General features: G+C 38.1%; 1 protein-coding gene across 7 annotated transcripts in view; it reads right to left on the bottom strand.

Moving 5' to 3' along the window:
- Cttnbp2nl (CTTNBP2 N-terminal like) overlaps window positions 1–20,367 on the bottom strand; it is a 57,335-nt gene that overhangs the window by 4,873 nt on the left and 32,095 nt on the right. For 6 of the 7 annotated variants that reach the window (XM_033758125.1, XM_010631296.3, XM_033758127.1 and 3 more), the window contains 2 exons: window positions 3,844–4,074; window positions 433–540 (listed from right to left, as the gene is read on the bottom strand). In XM_033758125.1, the coding sequence (XP_033614016.1) occupies window positions 433–540; window positions 3,844–4,074 (339 nt within the window). Of the gene's footprint in view, window positions 1–432; window positions 541–3,843; window positions 4,075–7,063; window positions 7,141–20,367 lie in introns of those variants that run through there. The other variant, XM_010631298.3, reaches the window with a different exon arrangement.

The raw sequence follows: 20,367 nt of genomic DNA, 5'->3' as shown, positions 1-20,367 counted from the left end.
GAGAGTTTGGCTTCAGCCATGTGTGCAAGTGTACACACTAATGGCTTGTGATATGCAACACATTTCTTAACGAAGGTCCTAAGTGGAAAAGTGTGCAAGCTACAGCTCCAAATCAGTGTTCCCCAAACTGTATTCTACAGAATGATAATCCCATAATGAGCGATCCATGTTCAGAAAACTATAAAAACAGGTTTGCTAGACATGGAATATTCTCTCTTGTTCTTGAAGACTCACGATGTTATTTTGCATTCTAAAGGTGCTAACAAATTTAAACTCAGAAACTTTTGTTTAACATCGTTTAATCCAGTAGTTCCCAGGCTTGTTTGACCACAAAGCCATTTTTTGAGCAACTCCAATTTATATCCTGTAAGATAACCCCCAAGAAATGCAATTGTAGGCACATCCTGCTGTGATTCCCTCCAGCTTAATTACCTGTTGAGTCAGCCTCTCTCTCTCCTTCTCTAGCATGTAGGTGACATCATCTCCTTCAGCTGTGTCCTGGGCATGCCTCTGCCTTTCTTCCTCAAGGTCTAGTATCACCTTTAAAGAATTTAAAAAATTCATTTCCAAATATCAAGGAATCATACTTATAATACCAAATGCCTAACTGAACACTTAACATAGTTTCAGAGATTAAATAAATATATAAAATCCAGCCAGGGCAATCAAGGAGCACACTGTCAAGTAGGGTGAAAGACATGTAAGCTAAGTATTAGAAATCAAGATATTTCCTTTGGGGCTGTGGATGTAGCTCAGTGGAGCCACCACCTGCCTCTCAAGCGCAAGTCCCGAGTTTGATCCCCAGTACCCCCCCCCCAAAGATATTTACTTTGCTTGAGGTAGGTTCAGAACAGTATGTGAACAGAGAGAAGAGTAATTAGCTGTAGAGGCTGAGAAGGTTTCAGAGAACTGGCAGAAGAACATCTGGAGAACTGTAGGCTATCTGGTGTGACCAGGGCCAGATGTAGGTGACAGAGCAAAACAGGATCACAGAAAGCTAAAAACTGAGGTTCTCTCAGTGCTCAGATCACCAGAAACACCAAAAGAAGCCTGAAATTAAATAGATACTATCCCAATTGTGCCTGGCTTCATTAATAACACACATTTGTTTCTAGTTACTTAAGTGGACAGAAGACTCTTGACTTGATCCTGCCATATAAAAAAGCCCAATTATTAGGACCATAAGTGGAGATTTTCCCTAAGACCTTGTAGTTAACCTGCTTACCTCTATTCCACTTATCCTGGTGCCAAAGGATGAAGCCTAATTTTAAGGGGAACAAACTTAAAGGGACATTTTCCACATAACCTTGACTGTAAGAGCACAATACTCTGGGTGGCAGTGGATTACTCAGTAGCATCTGCTCTTGGATGTATTTTGGCCCAGATCTCCAGGGAAAGAGTATTGTTATCCCAATAGCAATGTGTCATGATTTTTCCTCATAAATATTTTTTAAGAATAGAGAAAAATTGGGGGGATGTGAAACTCTCCTTTAAAAATAAAAGTAATATTTTGATGTACTGCCCATTAAAAAAAATGTTAAAAATTAAATTTAATAGAAGGCTTTGGCTAAGGGTAGTAAGACATTTCTCTCCAGAGCCCTCTAAATTACAGAAATGGATTGAAAAGGCAGACTTTAGCAGATGAAAAATTTTACTAGTATCTCAAAGAAGGAAAGAGGCAGGAGGAGTAAACTACTTTAAAGGGAGCCATTTCGTCCTTGTAGGGCCCCAAAGAAGGCATGTGGAGGTGGCAGGTGCTTCAGAGTGGTGAGATGTGGCACAGAAAGCAGGGAGGCTGCCTCAAAGTCCGTGTTTATGGAAGAGTAATTTGTTCCCTCATCCTGATTCCTACACACTGAAAGTCAGCAGCCAGGCACCTACTCCACAGGCATAAGGCTGATGCTAACTCTGAAGGGAATGAGACAGGTTCAGGATTTGGGAATACCAGCTAGAACAGAGAAAAAGAGGACTCAATTTGTCTGGAGGTTGGGGATAGCTCAGTGGTAGAGCACTTATCTAGTATGTATATAACTAGAATGTACAAGGTTCAATCCCCAGCACTGGAAACAAGCAAACAAGAAAACTGTCTAGAGACCGAGGGGTGCCATGATGTCCAACATAACTGGGACTAGGAGCACCTTGGACCCTTATTATAAGCCTTTAGGTACTCTCTGACTTCTAACAAAGTCAATGCTCTACTTTGGTAAGACATTTAAGAATAGACAGCACTAGGTTTCTAAACTTTTAACATGCAAAATATTTTATATTGAATTATTAAGGACTTCTGAATTTTTTTTTTTTTTGGTACCGGGGATTGAACTCGGGTTCTTGGGCTTGCAAGGCAGGCCACTGAACCGCTGAGCTAAATCCCCAAATGAATTATTTTTTACTTGCCCTTGTAACCTAGAGCTGCCAACTGCCCCAGTATACCTTCCATGTGCATGACAACTAGCCAGCCCCTCCAGCACAATTCAATCATGTACAAATTGGAAATAAGCCTTGTCAATCCCTGAAAGACATAGTGAAGTTTTTCTTAGAGAATTATGTGAAAGTCCCCCAAATTTAGGCAACTTACTACAACCCACTGGCAATATTTAAACTGGGGCATAAATGTTTTCAGATTATTTCATGGGGGAGCAGCAGTTAAAACTTTTTTCAGGCCTTTAGGCAGCTTTGAGAATTTAATTACAGTTATAGGAAAAATGTATTTCCTATAAAAATGTGCAAACAATCCTTTGACATTTTGTTTATTTTCTGGGGATCGTGGAACATGTGCGGCCCAAACATGGCTAACTTTCATTTAGCCCAGTGATGGCGAACCTTTTCAGAGCTTTCAGTGATACAAACAGCCCACTGTAGCATGTTAGTCATAGGTTTGCCACTACTGATTTAGACTGTGAAAGGTAAGAAGGATCACAGGCAAGACTCAGTGCAGAGGCAATTTATGAGAGGTGCTTCAAGCAGACGGTTCTACTGCAGTAATCATAAAAGTAAACCAAAGTCTACCAAATTTTGCAGCTGTTAACCTAAATACTTTTTATTAAAATGCTTCCTACAAAATGCACTGATATCTCCTTTGTTGGTATAAATCTACACAGATAGTTTTTAAAAATGCAGATTCCAACCAAACATCTTTAATGTGAGCAATAAATGACAGGCTGGGGAATAATTTCACAAGAACTAGAATTCCAGTAAGAGACAGAGGAAAGCCTCTTAACTGAGGGGCTGTCAGAAAGGAAGCCACTCCTAATAGGGCAGAAGAGCTCAAGGTAAATAACTTAGGGACTGTTTATAGTTTCATGAGCAATAAAATGCAATGAAACTCAAAGCAGGAATAAAAATAATTTTAAATAAAAGAACAATATTATCCATTAAATAATAATAATCTATTGTCTACTAAATAGTAATCTATTATCTATTAGTTTGTGTGTTTATAGTCAGGTAAATCCCCCTCTCTTTCCCCACGGGATGTAGCTTTTCCTAAAAACTTATTCATCTGTCCATTTATCACTTAAGCAAACAAAGAACCCTCTGTCCAACACAAGTTGGTTAAATTCCAGTTTCCTGCCAAAGTGTGGATGATCAGAGCTAAAAAAATAGCAAGTGTTCTGGAGCGACATATCAAGAAGGAATTTTATCTTAAATACTGTGTCTGGCACATTCTCTAAATTTAACATTTGGAACAATCTGTATTTTTGTTTGTATGTCCTGGCTCCTAGGTGGGTTAATGAGCTTTCTGTTACCTAGGAGCCTCCTCAGTTGAACTATAGTGAAAGCTGGCAGCTGCACAGCAGTCAGTGTTCACAGGGTGCGGGCAGCACACGCTGACTGGGCTGAACCTACCTTTCGGTGCCTGCTCTCCGCAGCAGCGAGCTGAGCCAGCATGCGCTCCTGCATGTTCTTGCACTGCTTCATCACCATCTTAAGGACAGACAGCGGGTTTGTGCAGACTGGCTGCTTTTCACCGTCATCCTTCTCTTTCAGTGTTTCAAAATCTCTCTGTAGTGCCATTAAAGGGTCACTAATGTTATATTTTCCATAGCGTTCTTCAATGAAAGTATCTCTGTGCTGGGCCTGGGAAAGAGAAAAAAGTAAGTATTTTGCTTTTTGAAACTACCGAGGAGTGGAATTCACTATGTAGTAGTTATATATTAGAGGCAGTAGTGTTACTGGAAAGGTAATCTGCTGACTACAAATTAGACTGAGTCATCCCAATACAGAAACACCACCAGAAAGGCAGCATGGTATAATATTAACAAGACAATTACTTATATGAAACTAGGCATTAGATATTGTTTTAAGCATTTATAGTCAAATTAATGTACTTAATTTTTATAACCCTGCAAGGTACAGCTGATCATCTCCACTCTGAAGATTACAAAACTAGCACAGAAGTTAAATAACTTGTCCCAGCAAACTTGGAAGACTTAAACCCAGGCAGCCTGGCTCCAACGCCTGTGTCCCCAACTATCACTCTTACTGCCTCTGCTTGTATCTTCTGTCTTTCCTGTTCTATGTTATGACATTTGTATTAATGAAATGCTAAGTAGGACAATTTTGTGAGTTTACATACTTAACAAGGTACGAGCAGATCTATAAAGAATGCTAAAAGGTAAGTATGGTCACATTACAACCTAGGACCATTTGTGACTTGGAGATCTGGAACTTCACTCGACTGCTGGCACTCAGGACCATGGGCCAGACAAAATTCCTGCCACCTGCAGCCAAGTTCCACTCCCTCTTTGAGTTTCTGTTCTGGTGCTATCTCCCATCCTCCTTTCTACCTCCTTCAGGGGGCTTGGTGAGCTTTGGGAGTGAGGGAAGGTGAGAGGGGACACAGCCTGGTGTCTGGGCTCCGGTTCAGGAGTTTAAGCCTACATGCCAAGTCATGGGTCCAAGGACCAGGAAGTGGCTGCCAAGAGATTCTGCCTTCATTTCTCAGCTGTGCTAGGAAGAACCTGAAATACCGTACTGCTTCATATGAACACTAGAGTATATGCAGGTTAAGTGAGTGACATAATGATTATTACACAGACACTTAGAAGTTTCTTGAGATATTTTACAACAAAAAAGGCATTAACATAGGGTTGAGAAAATACTCAAAAATCACAGCAAAGTATTATACAGCTTAATCTGGTTGTGAAAACTACTGTCATTTATCCCTTTTTTGTTTTTTCTTTTGGTACCGGGGATTGAACTCGGCAAGGATTGAACTCAGGATCTTGTGCTTATGAGGCAGGTGGCAACACCACTGAGCTAAATTCCCATTTTTTTTCTTTTGGCACTAGGGCCCTTGCGCTTGCAAGGCAGGCAGCGACACGACTGAGCTAAATCCCCTGCCCCCATTTATCTATTTTTAAGACCAATTTCATCAGTCATGTTTTCTGACACCCATGAACAGGAGTCTATTCAAAGCTGCGTGTGGAAAATGTGTGGGGGAGAATCAAACATTCAGTGGATACATTTTAATTTAAAAGAACCCACAAGCAAAAAAATCAACACAGGGCTTCTTCAACACAGAATTATGTTTTAGTGCTAAGAATCTGATGCCTTCTTTGTTAGCTGACCAACTTTATGACTCAGAGGTCACTTAGTCTTCTGTATAGATTTGTTCAAAGCAGAGTTAGAATCATGGGTCTTTACTTCTGGCTTCACTGCAATCATCTAAGCTACAACACTAGTGGAGAATTGGGATGATGTCTGCAAAGCAGAAATATGAACAAACTTGTTAGTTTTTTTTCTCTTGTGCTGGGGATCAAACCCAGGGCCTTGTATATGCTAGGCAAGCATTCAATCATCGAGCTATACATCATTAGTACCTGTTTTTTCTTAAAGTTATTAATAAACCACCTTTCCAACCTGATTATGAGAGAGAGAGAGAGAGAGAGAGAAACTAAAGTGAGAAGAATCCAAAACAGAATTCTATTTTTTTCAGGTCTAAATTAAAAGGGAAATTATCATTAAAATTTCAAAATAACCTCTAGTCCATTTAGGACAAAGGAAAAAAGGATCAATTCCTGAGCCATTTTTATTATCAACTTTTTATCATTGTGAAAGCAAAATTAAAAAGCTAGTTAATTTTCAACAGCCGGGAGTATTGGTGCACATCTGTAATCCCAGCACTCAGGAAGCTGAGGCAGGAGGATCACCACGAGTTCAAGCCCAGCCTGAACTACAAAGTAAGACCCAGTCTCCAAAAAAAAAAAGCTACTTAATTTTCAAAAGCAATAATGTCAAAAAACAATGTTCCTTTCATCAAGAACAACTGTTCCTTTAAATTCAGGTATAAAAACATGAGATTGATAATCTAAGATTCAATGAAAATATCTGCTTGTAGCTATTAATATCCTGAAACATATCCATGTTTAGAAGAAAAATACTTTGACAAAGCATGAGGAAAGTCTAAAAGCATTTGAAATACCATTGAACTTCCACATTTCCTATTTATATAACTGTTTCTGTATGGTAAATATTTGTAAAGAAATGATTATTGGTACTGAAATTGGTTTAGCAGGAAAAAAGGAAACAGAAAAAGTGAACCCGAGTTTTTATTTTTTCATTTTTTGAGAAAGGGTCTCACTATGTAGTTGAGACTGACTTGGAACTCACTATGTAGCCCAGGCTGGTCTCAAACTCACAGTGATCCTCCTTTCTCAGCCTCCCAAGTGCTGGGATTACAAGCATGTGCAACCACACCTGGCATAAGTTTTTGTTTTTTCAAATGACCCTTACTTTGTAGAAGCCATGAAGAAGTCAGGGTGGGAGGTAGGAGCTGGGTCTACAATTCATGACCTTGACATTGGATCTGCTGAGAAGTCATCTCCTGGGTTTCAGTATATAGTTAACTAATCCTAAAAATATGACTTAAAAAACCCACACTGTGATTATCCTGTATAATTAATAAGCATTAGAGCTACAAGTAATAGATAAAGAGCTTCTTCAGTGAGGTCTCAGCCTAAGAACAACTGTTAGGCAGTCTGTTTTCTCTTGAAGTACTTCATAGTAATTCCACAGTCACTTGCAAAGTAATTACAAGTTATACAAGACAGACGGCTTCACTTACAGATGAAAAGGTTCTGTGGAATAATTTTCTTTTTCTTTTTTTTCTTGGTACCGGAGATCAAACTCAGAGCCCTTGCGCTTGCGAATCAGCAGTGGAACCACTGAGCTAAATCGCCGGCTCCTCTGTGGAATAATTTTTAAAAGGTTCCTGTCACACAACAATTCTTTTAGGAACATTCTAATATGGGGCCAAATGTAGGAAAAGTGAATTCAAAGTCTGTATTTTTTATATCAAACACCTAAAAAGTAGAAGATGAAATATGGTATTTTTCATCCAACTTAATGAGTCATTCACGTCACACGAGATGTTAAAACTTGAAGAACACAAAGGTATGTCCTGGTTATCTATTACTGGATAGCAAATCACCCCAAACAGCTTAAATAATAAACTCTTTGATCTCATATGGTTTCTGACAATCAGCAGAGGCTTAGCAGGGTGCTTTTGGCTCAGGGTCTCCTGAAGCTGCAGGAATGCTAAGACAAGATTAGGGCTAGAGATGCATTTCCTTGATTTCTTGTTGGTGGCAGCTTCCTGCTGAGCAAATAATCAGAGACAAAGGCAGAGAGCAGGCACACAAGCAACCAGAACAGGTATTGCTGTGACTTTTACAATTTAACATTGAAGTAACACACCATTACTTGTGATATGTTTTCCTGCTGCTACAGACCAACCTCAGTACGCATCGGAACAGGCTAGACAGAGGTGTGAAAGTCTGAAGGCAGGGATCACTGGGAGATTTTGTGAGCTGTCCACCACAAGGCAAGTGACCAGGCACGTTACCAGTAACATTTATTTATCAGGCTATAATTAAAAAACCTATACTCAAAGCTATCAAGGCTAAGTTTAATGGTATTTCAGCTGTTTCCTAAGAAATTTTATATGAGCACGGGAGAGTTTAGCAATAAAGCTAAAAGCAATGATTTCTTGCAATTTCACTATTTTTACATCAATGACAGTATATGCTAGCTGAGCCAACATGCCTACATTGTCAGAAAACACGATGGTCTTTTAATTGCAGCGAACAGGAAAATAATTGGCTGGCTAGACAGATTCAATAATAGAGGGTATTATCATAGCAGACAAAACACACCAGTCATCTATTACTCATTTATTTTTACTGTCACAGGCTGAATGAAACATACTACTACCAAAAGCTTAAAATAAAACCATGTAATATCCTTGGAATCTCCCATACTTGCTCTCCAAAAGTCTCAGCTGTGTTCATACTAATTTTAAAAAGGATAGTTACCTCTTCCCTCTTTCCCAATATAATGTGTGTATGGTGAAAACATCAAGTATATTCTGACTTTAAAGTAAGAAGCCAATCTCTTTTTGTTCTTTAGTAATCATCACCTACATGAAAAGTATTTTCACTTTATTGGGGGCTTATATTAAACTACAAGGTTCAATCCCCAGCACAGCAAAAACAAAAACAAAAAACACCTCCCCCAAATAAAAACAAAAACAAATCCAAATCCTTCCAACTCTGTTACCAAGGTTAGATGAGATCAGATGAGCTCAGGGTGGTATGGCTGTAGACTGTTACCATAGTTAGGCAGCCAAAATATCACTGCAGAAGCCTGAGAAGACATTCTGGACACAAGGGTGTTCATGGGTAGACATGACTTTTACTGAATACTTATTGTTTGTTGGGTAATACATAGGCTAAGTGACAGGTGATATGGGACTAAGATGTAGTCCCTTCTCCTCAAGGAGCTTACAATTTGCCAGACAAGTATAGGCATAGTAGCAGTATTAAACAACACCCTTAGCTGGGCAAGGTGGCACATGCCTGTAATCCCAGCACTTGGGAGGCAGGAGGATCATTGTGAGTTCGAGACCAGCCTGGGCTACATTGTGAGTTCCAGGTCAGTCTCCAATATATAGTGAGACCCTATATCAAAAAACCAAAAAAATAAAAAAATAAAAATAAACAACAACCTCTAATTGTTAAATGTTTTTGAAATTATATCATTAGTGTTTAGAGGAACACAAAGTACAATTTATTTGATGAGAATTTTCTAAGACTCAAACTTTATGCTCAAAAGAAACAGGAAGGAAAAGGCAAACCCTGGAAGTGGGTGGGTTATGGCAGATAAATGGGACTATCAGCAAGTTAATGAATCACAGGAAGCACCGTGAGGTTGGGGGAGACGCATGAGGCAGGGCTCTCTCTGAAGTATTACACCACGTGAATAAGACCAGACTGTGTGTGGGTGATATGTTAACTTTACCCTATAAACTTGAAAAACTTCTTTATTACAGATGTATTTAGGCTGTTTAACTTACTATGTATTAACAAACAGTGTTACTTCAGGGTTAAAATATTTAAAAAAGATCACTGAATGGAGATATGACTCAGTGGTAGAACCTGCATGATGTCCTGGGTTCAATCACCAGCATTAAAGAAGGCTCATTAAATTCTTCCTTTTGTTGGTGGGTTCTGCAGAGGAGGAGGGACTGAAGCTATATGTGAGATGGGTCTTTAATTTCTTTGAGGTAAGGTTCTTAAATTACAGATTTCAAGGAAACATGGCAAGAAACAAGCTACCCAAACTTAAGATGTGACAGGAGGGCTGGGTGCTCAGCTTGATGAGGAAGTAGAAAGTGTTCACATTCGGAAGCTTATTAATAATAATAAGTTTTGTGGCATGCCTGTAATCCCAGCATTCGGGAGGAGGATCACTGTGAGGTCAAGGCCAGCCTGAACAACATAGCAAGACTCTGTCTCAAAAACATTAAAAACAACGTTTTGGGGACAAGAGTGGGTTGGGAGAGTGTAGACAAGACAGAATGAAAAAAGGGCCAAGTAATAATTTGGGAGCTGCATCATGGTGACAGCAGGGTATCAGGGCATGTAAACAGAAATGAGGAGAGTATAATCATGCGCTGTAATGACAGAAGATAGAAAAGACTCTACAATGACACCCTCAGAAAGAACAGGCTCCATGTCACAAGTCAGAGGAGGGGAAGGTGGCAATTTCTACTATCACTGTAGCCTTACGTAAAGGAAGGTGACTACTTACTGAGTTTCGACCAGGTAGATTGAGATTCAAAATTAGGAAAGGACCATTTGTCTTTAGGGGAAAAAAAAAATGAGGAAACAATAAAGAAGCCAGGACCAAAATTTTAAGGGGGAGAATGGAGTGCTTAATGATGACTTTGAATGTGAAATGGCAATGGTCATTACTTACAGCAAGGCACTAAACATGGCAAAATCAAGCAAACTAAAGTTGACCACTGCTCCTATTTTTCTTTTTAAAATCATCTTGGCGCAGCTGGAAATTTAGCTCAGTGGTTCCAATGCCTGCCTCACAAGTGCAAGGTCCTAAGTTCGATCCCAGGCACAAAAAAAAAAAAAAAAAAAAAAAAAAAAAAAAAAAAATCATGGGCCAGGGATGTAGCTCAGTGGCACCGCACCTGCTTGGAAAGTGAAAGGTCCTGAGTTTGATCCCAGGTACTGCGGAAAAAAAAATCTTAATTGGCTTTGCTTTTGATTTCAGAACTGATCAACAACTCACTCAAAAAAACAGAACAAATGTTCCTTACTATTGTTACTATTAGTTCAAAGTAATCTTCACTTGAGACTAAGACTGCCTTTACTTTCATAATAAAAGTGTATTCACTCTGGGAGGCTGAGGCAGGAGGATCTGAAGTTCAAGCTCAGCCTGGGCAATTTAATGAGACCATCTCACCAGAAAAAAAAAAAAAAAAAGAGGGCCAGGAGTGTGGGAATGTAATTTGGTGAGAAGGCCTTGTGTTCAATCCTCAGTACTAAAAAATTTAAAAAATGTATTAAAGGGGCCTGGAATATGCAGATCAGAAGAATATGAGTTATATATGGTGACTCTAGCTCTTCCTTTTTATTCTGATAGGTGATAACACTGTTAGGAAAATTTATAAGTCACAGAACAAGAATGAGGTAACAGGGACGGGGATTTAGCTCAGTGGTTTCGCTGTCTGCCTCACAAGTGCAAGGAACAGAGTTTTGTTCCCCGGTACCAAAAAACAAAAACAAAAACAACCAAAAAACAAGAATGAGGTAACAAAGATCCTTTTCTCATTTTAATTCCAGAAGACACAGGAAAACTGGGTATATTCTAAACCTTCAAAAGACGCTGTTTTAGCACTCTTTCTCTAGAGACTTGTAGGTCTGGTGTAAAGAAGGCAGTCATTTGTCCTATAAATGGAAGATGCTACAAGAAAAGAGAGGACGAGAGACTAATAGTCATTTTGAAAGGAAAAGAACTCAGAGCAACACTCTGGCAAGCAAAGAGAGAAAGTGATGCTGAGGGCTTTGTGAAAGAAAGAAAACTACGCCTCAAAGCAAATACCCAAATGAAAACAAGAAACGGAAGAGAAGTGAATATATTCTGAAAGACAGAGAATATGTAAAATGCAGGCATCTGTTTACAGAAATCTTTAGCTGACAAGTCTGGAAAGTCTTCTTTAAAAAATATCTAGATAGACAGATAAAGACAAGCAACACTGTACTACTTTTTAAAAAATCCTCTAGAGCTGGGGATGGGTATAGCTTAATTTAATGGTAGAGCACTTGTGGTAAGGCCTTGGATTCAACCTCTAACACCTTTTCCCCAGTCAAAACAAAAGCAAGAATTTTATACATTTTTTTCTGATACTCATGAATCTCTCACTGACTAACTGGTTAGTGAACGCAGATGATTATACCCCAATTTGATAGGAAAAGTTACCACGTTAGAAAAAAATACAGTATAATGAATGAAGTGTTAAATTTGTTTTCTTTCCACGGATAATATATAGTAGACAAAGACACATCTCCGGTGTTTGGTACCATTTTTAGCCCCTCTGGTAATAGGGATTTAGCCCACGGGCATTTATCCCTGCGATACATCCCTAGTACTTTTGATTTTTATTTGGAGACAGGGTCTTACCAAGTTTCCTAGGCTAGTCTCAAACTTAGGAGCCTCCTGGTTCAGCCCTTGAGTAGCTGGGGTTACAGGCGTATGCCACTTGTCCTGTGCTGATTCCCTTTAATACAAATATAGAAACAGACACAAAACAATGATTTCCTGTCTTGAGGAACAAGTTGCTCCTTAATACAGGGTGAGATGTAAATAATGTAACTGAATGCAAACTAACAATAATAAAAGTTACGCAACTATGGTTGTCTCTCTTTAAAGCATATGAATTAATAAATGACTATTTTGAGCCTTCAATGCATTCAAGTTGGATTCAAAGGGTTTGAACTCACTCTTCCATACACCAACACTTCTGAAATACTTACTACTAGGTTCTAGATACACAGGGTGCAGTACCGGACATGATTACGTACTTGGCATTCATGCAGCTTACATTTCAGGGAATCAACTAGGCAAAAATAGAAAATTTCCTGTAATCCAAGAGGCTTAACTGAATGACTCAATCTGACAAAACTAATGGGTATGCTTAGATAAAGGGGTCTATGTATGATGGAGAAGAACAGGAAAATGACATTCTAAACAAAGAGAACAGTTCAAACAAGGCTGTGAAGAATCCAAGTGCATAATATGGTCTAGAGGTGAGACCAGAGCTCATACAGAAAGGAAACTAGGTTTAGGCCAGTCTGTAAATGTCTGAAATGTATGCCAGGTAGCAAGGAGCTACAAAGACATTTTCTAAGAGAAAAATGAAAAGATCAAACTGAAACTAAGTGTGTTGGTATGTGCCTGTAACCCCAGTTACTCAAAAAGCTGAGGCAGGAAATCACAATTTCAGGCCAGCCTGGGACACTTGGCAAGACCTTGTCTTGAAATAAAACTAAAAGAACTGTGGATATAGCTCAGTGCAAGGCTCTAGATTCAATCTCTAGCACCATAAAGAAACAACAATAAACTGAATGGCACTAATGATAGGCTACAAATCTGGTGTAAACCAGAAACAGTATCAGTAACAGGTTAGATCTATTGGTCAGGGGAAGAGCTGTCAAAACATACAAGGGAGGAGTCCATATTTAAGAGGTACTCTAGAGGTAGAACCCATAGATCTGGGTACCTGCTAGACACAGGAAGTGAAGAAGAGAGAAAACACACATACTTTTGGGTGAGTGAATGGTTGGGGATGTTATTAAACAAAACAATGAAAGCACTTTTAGGGAAAGATGCTGAGATTGCGACATTAAATCTGAGAAAAGATGGGAGAAAAAGCATATCTAGGTGTTAAACACCTGCTGAAACCAATGCAACTAATGAGATTAGGTCACATGTAAGAAGAGTCTGGGTGAATATGTTTAGGCAACATTCATTCAACTAACACGTTCAGTACATATTAGGTATCATTGCAGTATGTTAGAACTACCTAAGGTGATTAGTTAAAATAAACATGTACTATGAAGTATGGATGACCCAGCAGATAGAAACAACAGATTATGTGCACACATGTCAACCTGACAGAAGTCAGAAACAGTAAGTCAAAAAGTGAGAACAGAGCTGGGCATGGTGGTGCACACCTGTAATCCCAGCACCTGGGGGGCTGAGGCAGGAGGATCATTGCGAGTTCGAGGTAAGTGTAGGATACACAGTGAGTTCAAGGCCAGCCTGAACTATATAACAAGACCCTGACTCAGGAAAAAAAAAAAAAAAAAAAAAAAAAAAAAAAAAGAACAATGAGTTATATAACACAATACCATTTATTCAAATTCATACACACAAAGCAATGTATACTTTATAAGAATAAATGCAAACAAACATATATAAGAATCTTTGCTTGTGGAAACCAAGAGGGCATGAGACACTGAAAAGAGACGTTTTTACAATACAAAAGACAAAAAATGAGTATAATTTTGGGTTCTGCCTTTTAGGATATTAAAAAAGTCTAAAGGGCAAGAGAGAAACACTATTACAATATAGTTATGAAAAGTGCTGTGACAGATCTTGAATGGTGTGCCATGAGAGTCACAGTTAAAGATATTTCACACCATCAGAAGAGGCATCAATCAAATTCAAGAGGCAGGAGAAAAAAAAAGGTCTGAGAGAAGAAACAAGAGTATCACTGAAACCAAGGAATAAGTTTTAAAAGTAAGATGGTCAAGAGTGTCAAATGCTGAAGGAAGGTTAAGTAATCTAATCAGAAGGAGCCAACAGGAGGTGGGGCTGTAGCTCAAGCGGTAGAATCTAGTATTTACCAGGCCCTGGGCTCCAATCCAGCACTAGAGAAAAAAAAAAAAAAAGCTACTAGAGGTTACTATTAACTTCAAAAGATGAAATTTCAGTAAAGTATAAAAGCAAAAGATGTGAAAGAGGAGAGGCAAAAAACCAAAATACAAAAAGCATTTAAATATTTGAATGTAAAGAGAGGAGAGTGTAACAGCTCAGAATTAAAAGCAGGGTTGAAAGGAGTCTTTTTCTTTTTAAAGAACAGACTGAAGAGACAGGTCTAAATGGATTTTGATCTGAAGACAAGAGGTAACATATGGAAAGAAACTGAAATTCTAAGAAGGCAGTGAGTAACAGATGGAAGGCCATGAAAAAAACAGAGAAAGACAGGATCAAGAGTACAGGCAGCTGCATTAACTAATCTTGGAATAGGATGATATAGGAAAAGAAGGATGTCTTAGGAAGTGAACAAAAAAATCTCTAGAAGTTTCCAGTCCAGAAGAGAGACTTCTGAATTTAATAATGACACAATCCCATACTCATTTCTGCCAATGAATTAAGTACCACATTAGGTATTGGATTTGATTTCAAAATTTTTGAAGTAATATATATCTTAGAACTCACCGAGTGGAGTTGTATTTCTGAGACACAAAATACTTTGTTGTTGTTAAGCAATGGAATATTACGAACCCATATGAAACTGAAGGTGGGAAAAGGCCTCTTACTATGATAATAAAATTTCATGAAATTTTAATCATGTAGTTGCTCATGTATATGTTGTTAGTTTTATTTAGTTTTTTATTTTTATTTTTATTTTTTGGTTTTTTGAGACAGGGTCTCACTATGTAGTTGAGATTGACCTGGAACTCACTATGTAGCCCAGGCTGGTCTCGAACTCAGAGTGATCCTCCTGCCTCAGACTCCCGAGTGCTGAGTGCTAGGTGGGAAAAGGCCTCTTACTATGATAATAAAATTTCATGAAATTTTAATCATGTAGTTGCTCATGTATATGTTGTTAGTTTTATTTAGTTTTTTATTTTTATTTTTATTTTTTGGTTTTTTGAGACAGGGTCTCACTATGTAGTTGAGATTGACCTGGAACTCACTATGTAGCCCAGGCTGGTCTCGAACTCAGAGTGATCCTCCTGCCTCAGACTCCCGAGTGCTGGGATTATAGGCGTGAGCCACCATGCCCGGCTTTAGTTTTATTTAGTTTGAATTCATGACCTATGAAAGAATCTGCGTTCGAAGAGTAACTTCAATAACCCTATACAAAAGCAGAATTTGAAAATCAGCAAGAGATTTATTCATTGCTTTTTTGAGAAAAAAAAAATCTGGGTTATGGAAGCAGTAAGCTCATGCCTTCCTTGACATACTATGCTATCTCCCCTACCTTGATTGTATTTTAAAATTAATACAGCAGTGAGGGTGGTAGAATGTCTGCCTAGCATGCACAAGGCCCTAGGATCAACCCCAACATCACAAAACAAAAACCAAAACCATTTTAACTATATAAAGCTGAAATTCTTGCTGACCACAACCTAATCGATCTTTCCTTTTGAACAGTTTCCTGTACAAGTTATCCTCTCAGCCCATTTCAAAGCATAAACGTAAGTTTATATGTGTATATAAAACCTGACTATATAGATATTATTCCGTAAACTCTTGTGCAACTTGTTTTCATGTATTGTCTTAGAGATCTAAGATAGTATGTAGCTTTTTCTTCCTAAAAAATTATATAATATCCCATAGTAAGGATGCACCAGATATGCTAACACACTTTGACAAATATTTACATTGTTTGCAGTTTTCCAATACTGTGTTAAACAATGCTGCAATGAACATCCTTGTGCATATGAGAATAGTTTTTCTATGGTTTTCTAAGGAAATAATTTTCCATATAATAAAATTCCCAACTCTATAAATGCCTCATTTCCATAAAGATTTTCAGCAAACATAAAGTGGTTTTCTTCTATCCCCCGAATTATTATTATTATTATTTTTTGGTACCAGGGATCAAACGCAGGTCTTTGAACTTATGAGGCAGGCATGGCGCCAATGAGCTAAATCCGAGCCCAGCCCCTCCCCCAAATTATTCTTAAAACTGGCTGAACTAATATACTAAATGATATACCATAGGTTTTAACATTAGAAGTAAACTTTTTGTCTTCCTTAGCTTCTCCTCTTTATAGGGACAACCAGAAATAACCTCTGATTAATCCTAAATCACAAGGCCAACACATGCAAGGAAGACACAAATAAGAGGAAGTCAAAATAACATGAATAAGCTGCTTCCTTTTAAAATGTTTTAATTTCAGGTTGTATAAATGCAATGAAATTCCTTACTGTTGCAATCTTTTCTGAATGAAGCTCCTTAACTGCTGGAAAACAGTATATTCTCTAAATAAGTACCACCACGTAAACTGAATCCCCCCATCTTTCTTTAAAGGCACTAAAACAAAAACTCAAAATGCCAAAAGAGCCCGAAGGGACATTTCAGCTAAATGAGAAATTTGCTTATTCTTCTGGCATCTTTACTCTTGAGCCCCTTAAACGCTACAATTTATAATGAGCTACGATAAATATAGCAGGTAGCTGGAATCATACAATTAATTAAAATACAATTAGAAAATTTTTTTTTATTTATACAGGTTATACCTATGGCCCAGAACCAGGCTAGCCTTGAACTCATAATTCTCCTGCCTCAACCTCCTGAGTGCTGGGACTTCAGGTGTATACTACCATGCCCAGCTTAGACAATTATTTTTATTTGTTTTGTTTTGTTTGGTACCGGGAATCAAACTTGGGACCTTGCGCTTGCGAGGTAGGTGGTGGAACCACTAAACTAAATCCCCGGCCCTTAGACAACTATTTTTAAGAGCTAGCTGTTATTAGATGAATTTCAATGTTTTTATGAATGCACACCAAATCACTTAAGAATACAACCATTTTATAAATGCCCCATATATACTAAGAGCTTTTCTTGCTACTTTTGGCTCTTTTCTGCTCCTACCATTCCTAAACGGAAGGGGAAGGGAGGAGACACTCTGTGAGAAATACTTCTGAACTTAATACTTTTCTATGCACCTCTTCTGTAACGTTTCCCCCACTACTGTATCTTGGAGCATGTTCAACATTACACATAATGATGTATCTTTTACTCTCTACTGCATAATCATACCATAATTCTCCTGACCAGAACTCTAACAGACACTAAGATTGTTCCTATGACTGCTGCAATAAACGTCTAAGAACATATCTAGCATAAACTTCTAGAAATGGAATTACAGTTTATGCATTTTAAAATTAACACATATTGCGTAATTCTCCTTCATGGGCTGAAGACATGTGCCAGTTTCTCCTCACATTTACCAATAAGATTCATAAAGAATCAGATAGCTTACCTTTTACAGTCAGATTCTAGCTGACTTAGCGCAATACAGTTTGCCTGGAAATACTATTTGGAACTGAAAAATAGATACTCCAATATCTGCATGTGAAATGGGTGTTATGACATCTACTTCTCGGGTTTAAAAAGAATTCGACAAGAAGATGATCACATGGGGAATCATTTTGAAAGCTGTAGCGAGATACACCAAAGGCTGGCTCTTCTTGAAAATATAAACTGAGGACAGCTTATGATTTCATAGTTTAAAAAATTATTTTGGAATTTTACAAGGAACACATTTAAATCTTGCTTCCACTCTTAGGACATAGCACTGTGAAACAGTGAAATCTAGCCAATATGTAGCAAATTGGGAAAGTAAATTACTGCTTTCAATCAGTGTTTTACAAATCTTGTCAACCCATTAGTGGGTCATAAAACTAGTTATTGGAATCGCAACTAGCATTTAAAAATAAGCAGCTGGGTGTGGGATTCATGCCTATGATCTCAGCACTCTGGAAAGTGAGGCAGGAGGATCCCAAGTTTGAGTCCAGCCCAGGCAACTTAGTGAGACCCTGTCTTAAAATGTAAAGTTAAAAAAGAGGGAGGGGGGTAATGTAGCTGAGTTTGAAGGCCCTCAGTTCAATCCCCAGTAACAATAAAATAAAACAGAAAACATTATAGTACAATGTGATATAATTATTTCAATACTGTAGTACTTATATTTATATAAAATATAAAGTTAAATATTATTAAATTTTATTGAATTTTAGTTTTAGTTAATAATGTATGTGAGGGTGTATATGTGTCCTAGACTGTGGTAAAAAGTAAAATGCATTTCATAAATATTTGAGAATTGCTCGAGCTTCATATTTCATAAATTTTTAAAGGTACTTCCTTAGACTCGGGGATAATAAAAAGGAATTGAACCCAGGGCTGTCATACTGAGCTATCCCCCCAGTACATTTGTGTCTGTCTGTCTGTCTGTCTATCAATCTATCATCTCTTTTGAGACGGTCTCACTAAATTGTCCAGACGAGCCTCCAACTCTCCATCTCCCTGATTCCTCCCAGAGTTCTGGGATTACAGGTATGTGCCACCACATCCAGACAAAGGCAAAATTTTAACTACAGTTCTGATTAGCTTGAGTATCTTTTCCTCCAAAGTGAGTAATATATTCCTAAAGTATTTTTGTAGGACAAAATTATAAATGAAGATTCAAGCAAGAATTCATTGTAAAGAATGACTGCTATTTAAAAACAAATGTTTCCAGCGGGCTATGGGGGCAAGTACCTGTAACATAGCAATCAGGAGACTGAGGCAGGAGGATCACAGTGAATTCCGGGACTACCTTATACTACATATAAGTTTAAGGTCAGCCTGAACTGCAGAGTGAGACTGTGTAAAAAACAAACAAACACACACAAAATAAACCTCCAAAAAACAAAAGACAAGTATTTTTGATATAAAAGTAATTTACATATAAGCAGAGGTTTTGATGAAGAATTAAAAGGCACAAATGCACATGCTCGGCTGGGGTGTGGCTCATGGGTACAGCGCTTACCAGGCATGCATGTATGAGGTCCTGGGTTCAATTCCCAGCACTGCTAAAACAACAACCATGCACATAAGATTCCAATACCCATGGTCAGACACTATTACTACTCCAATTACAGATTTCTATGTATTTGCTTCTGTGTTCTTTATTTTTTTGAGACATGGTCTCACTTTGTACTTCAGGCTGGCCTTGAACTTTATGGTGATTCTCCTGCCTTATGGTGAGTGAAAGCACCCCAACATCCACCCTAAAGAATACCTTCCATTGATTTCACTTACATAAAATTCCAGAAAGTGTCACCTATTCTCTAATGACAGAAAGCAGATCAATGATTTGGGAGCAGGGCTGGGGAGGAGTAGGGGTTTAGGAAGGAGGTATAAGGGAACATGAGGATAATCTGGGAAGAGACAGATGTGTTATTTATTTTTTTGTACCGGGGATGAAACTCGGGCCCTTGTGCTTGTGAGGCAGGTGCCGGAAACACTGAGCTAAATCCCCAGGCCCAGATGTGTTATTTGTGGTAAAGGTTTCATGAAGGAATACTTACACTAAAACATAAATTTGTATGCATCACATAAATCCAGCTTATTGTATGCCAATTATATCTTAATAATGTTGTTTAAAATATAGTGCACTAAGTCAAATAGAGAATAAACAAAGAAAAATATCAATTTTGCTAAAAATGCTTCCACATTATTCCTGTATTTCCTGTTTTCATTATAGGACTGTAACAGAACATCTGTTCCATGCCCCACAGTACACCTTTAACCCATGCCAACTGTCCCAAAATACACACTTTTGGATAATGGGGTAGAGATGGAACAACTCAAAACCATCCATTCCTGAAAGAAAAACAAGCTAAAATGCAAACACTACTAATAACAAAGATAAAAATGAAAAGTAAAACCTATTATGAAGGACAGAATATTAATGCTAAATGGATGAACTTTGAAAAATTATATTTAATTATTATAAATAATGGTAAACGAGCACCAAGTACATGATTTAGTATTTGCTCCTCATTTAATCTTCACAATAACTGTACCATTTTACAGACAAAATTTATGGGGTAAAATAACTTGTCTAAGATCATGCAACAATAAAGGCAGCTTCTGGTGTGGTAGCGCATGCCTGTAATCCCAGCACTCAGGAGGAGGCAGGAGATTCGCTGTGCGTTCGAGACCAGCCTGGGCTACACAGTGAGTTCCAGGTCAGTTTCAACTACATAGTGAGACCCTGTCTCAAAAAA

The sequence above is a fragment of the Fukomys damarensis genome, unplaced genomic scaffold, assembly GCF_012274545.1.
Source record: "Fukomys damarensis isolate Sample0158 unplaced genomic scaffold, DMR_v1.0_HiC HiC_scaffold_33, whole genome shotgun sequence".
Lineage (NCBI taxonomy): Eukaryota > Metazoa > Chordata > Mammalia > Rodentia > Bathyergidae > Fukomys > Fukomys damarensis.
This window is presented reverse-complemented; position numbering and strand designations above follow the sequence as displayed.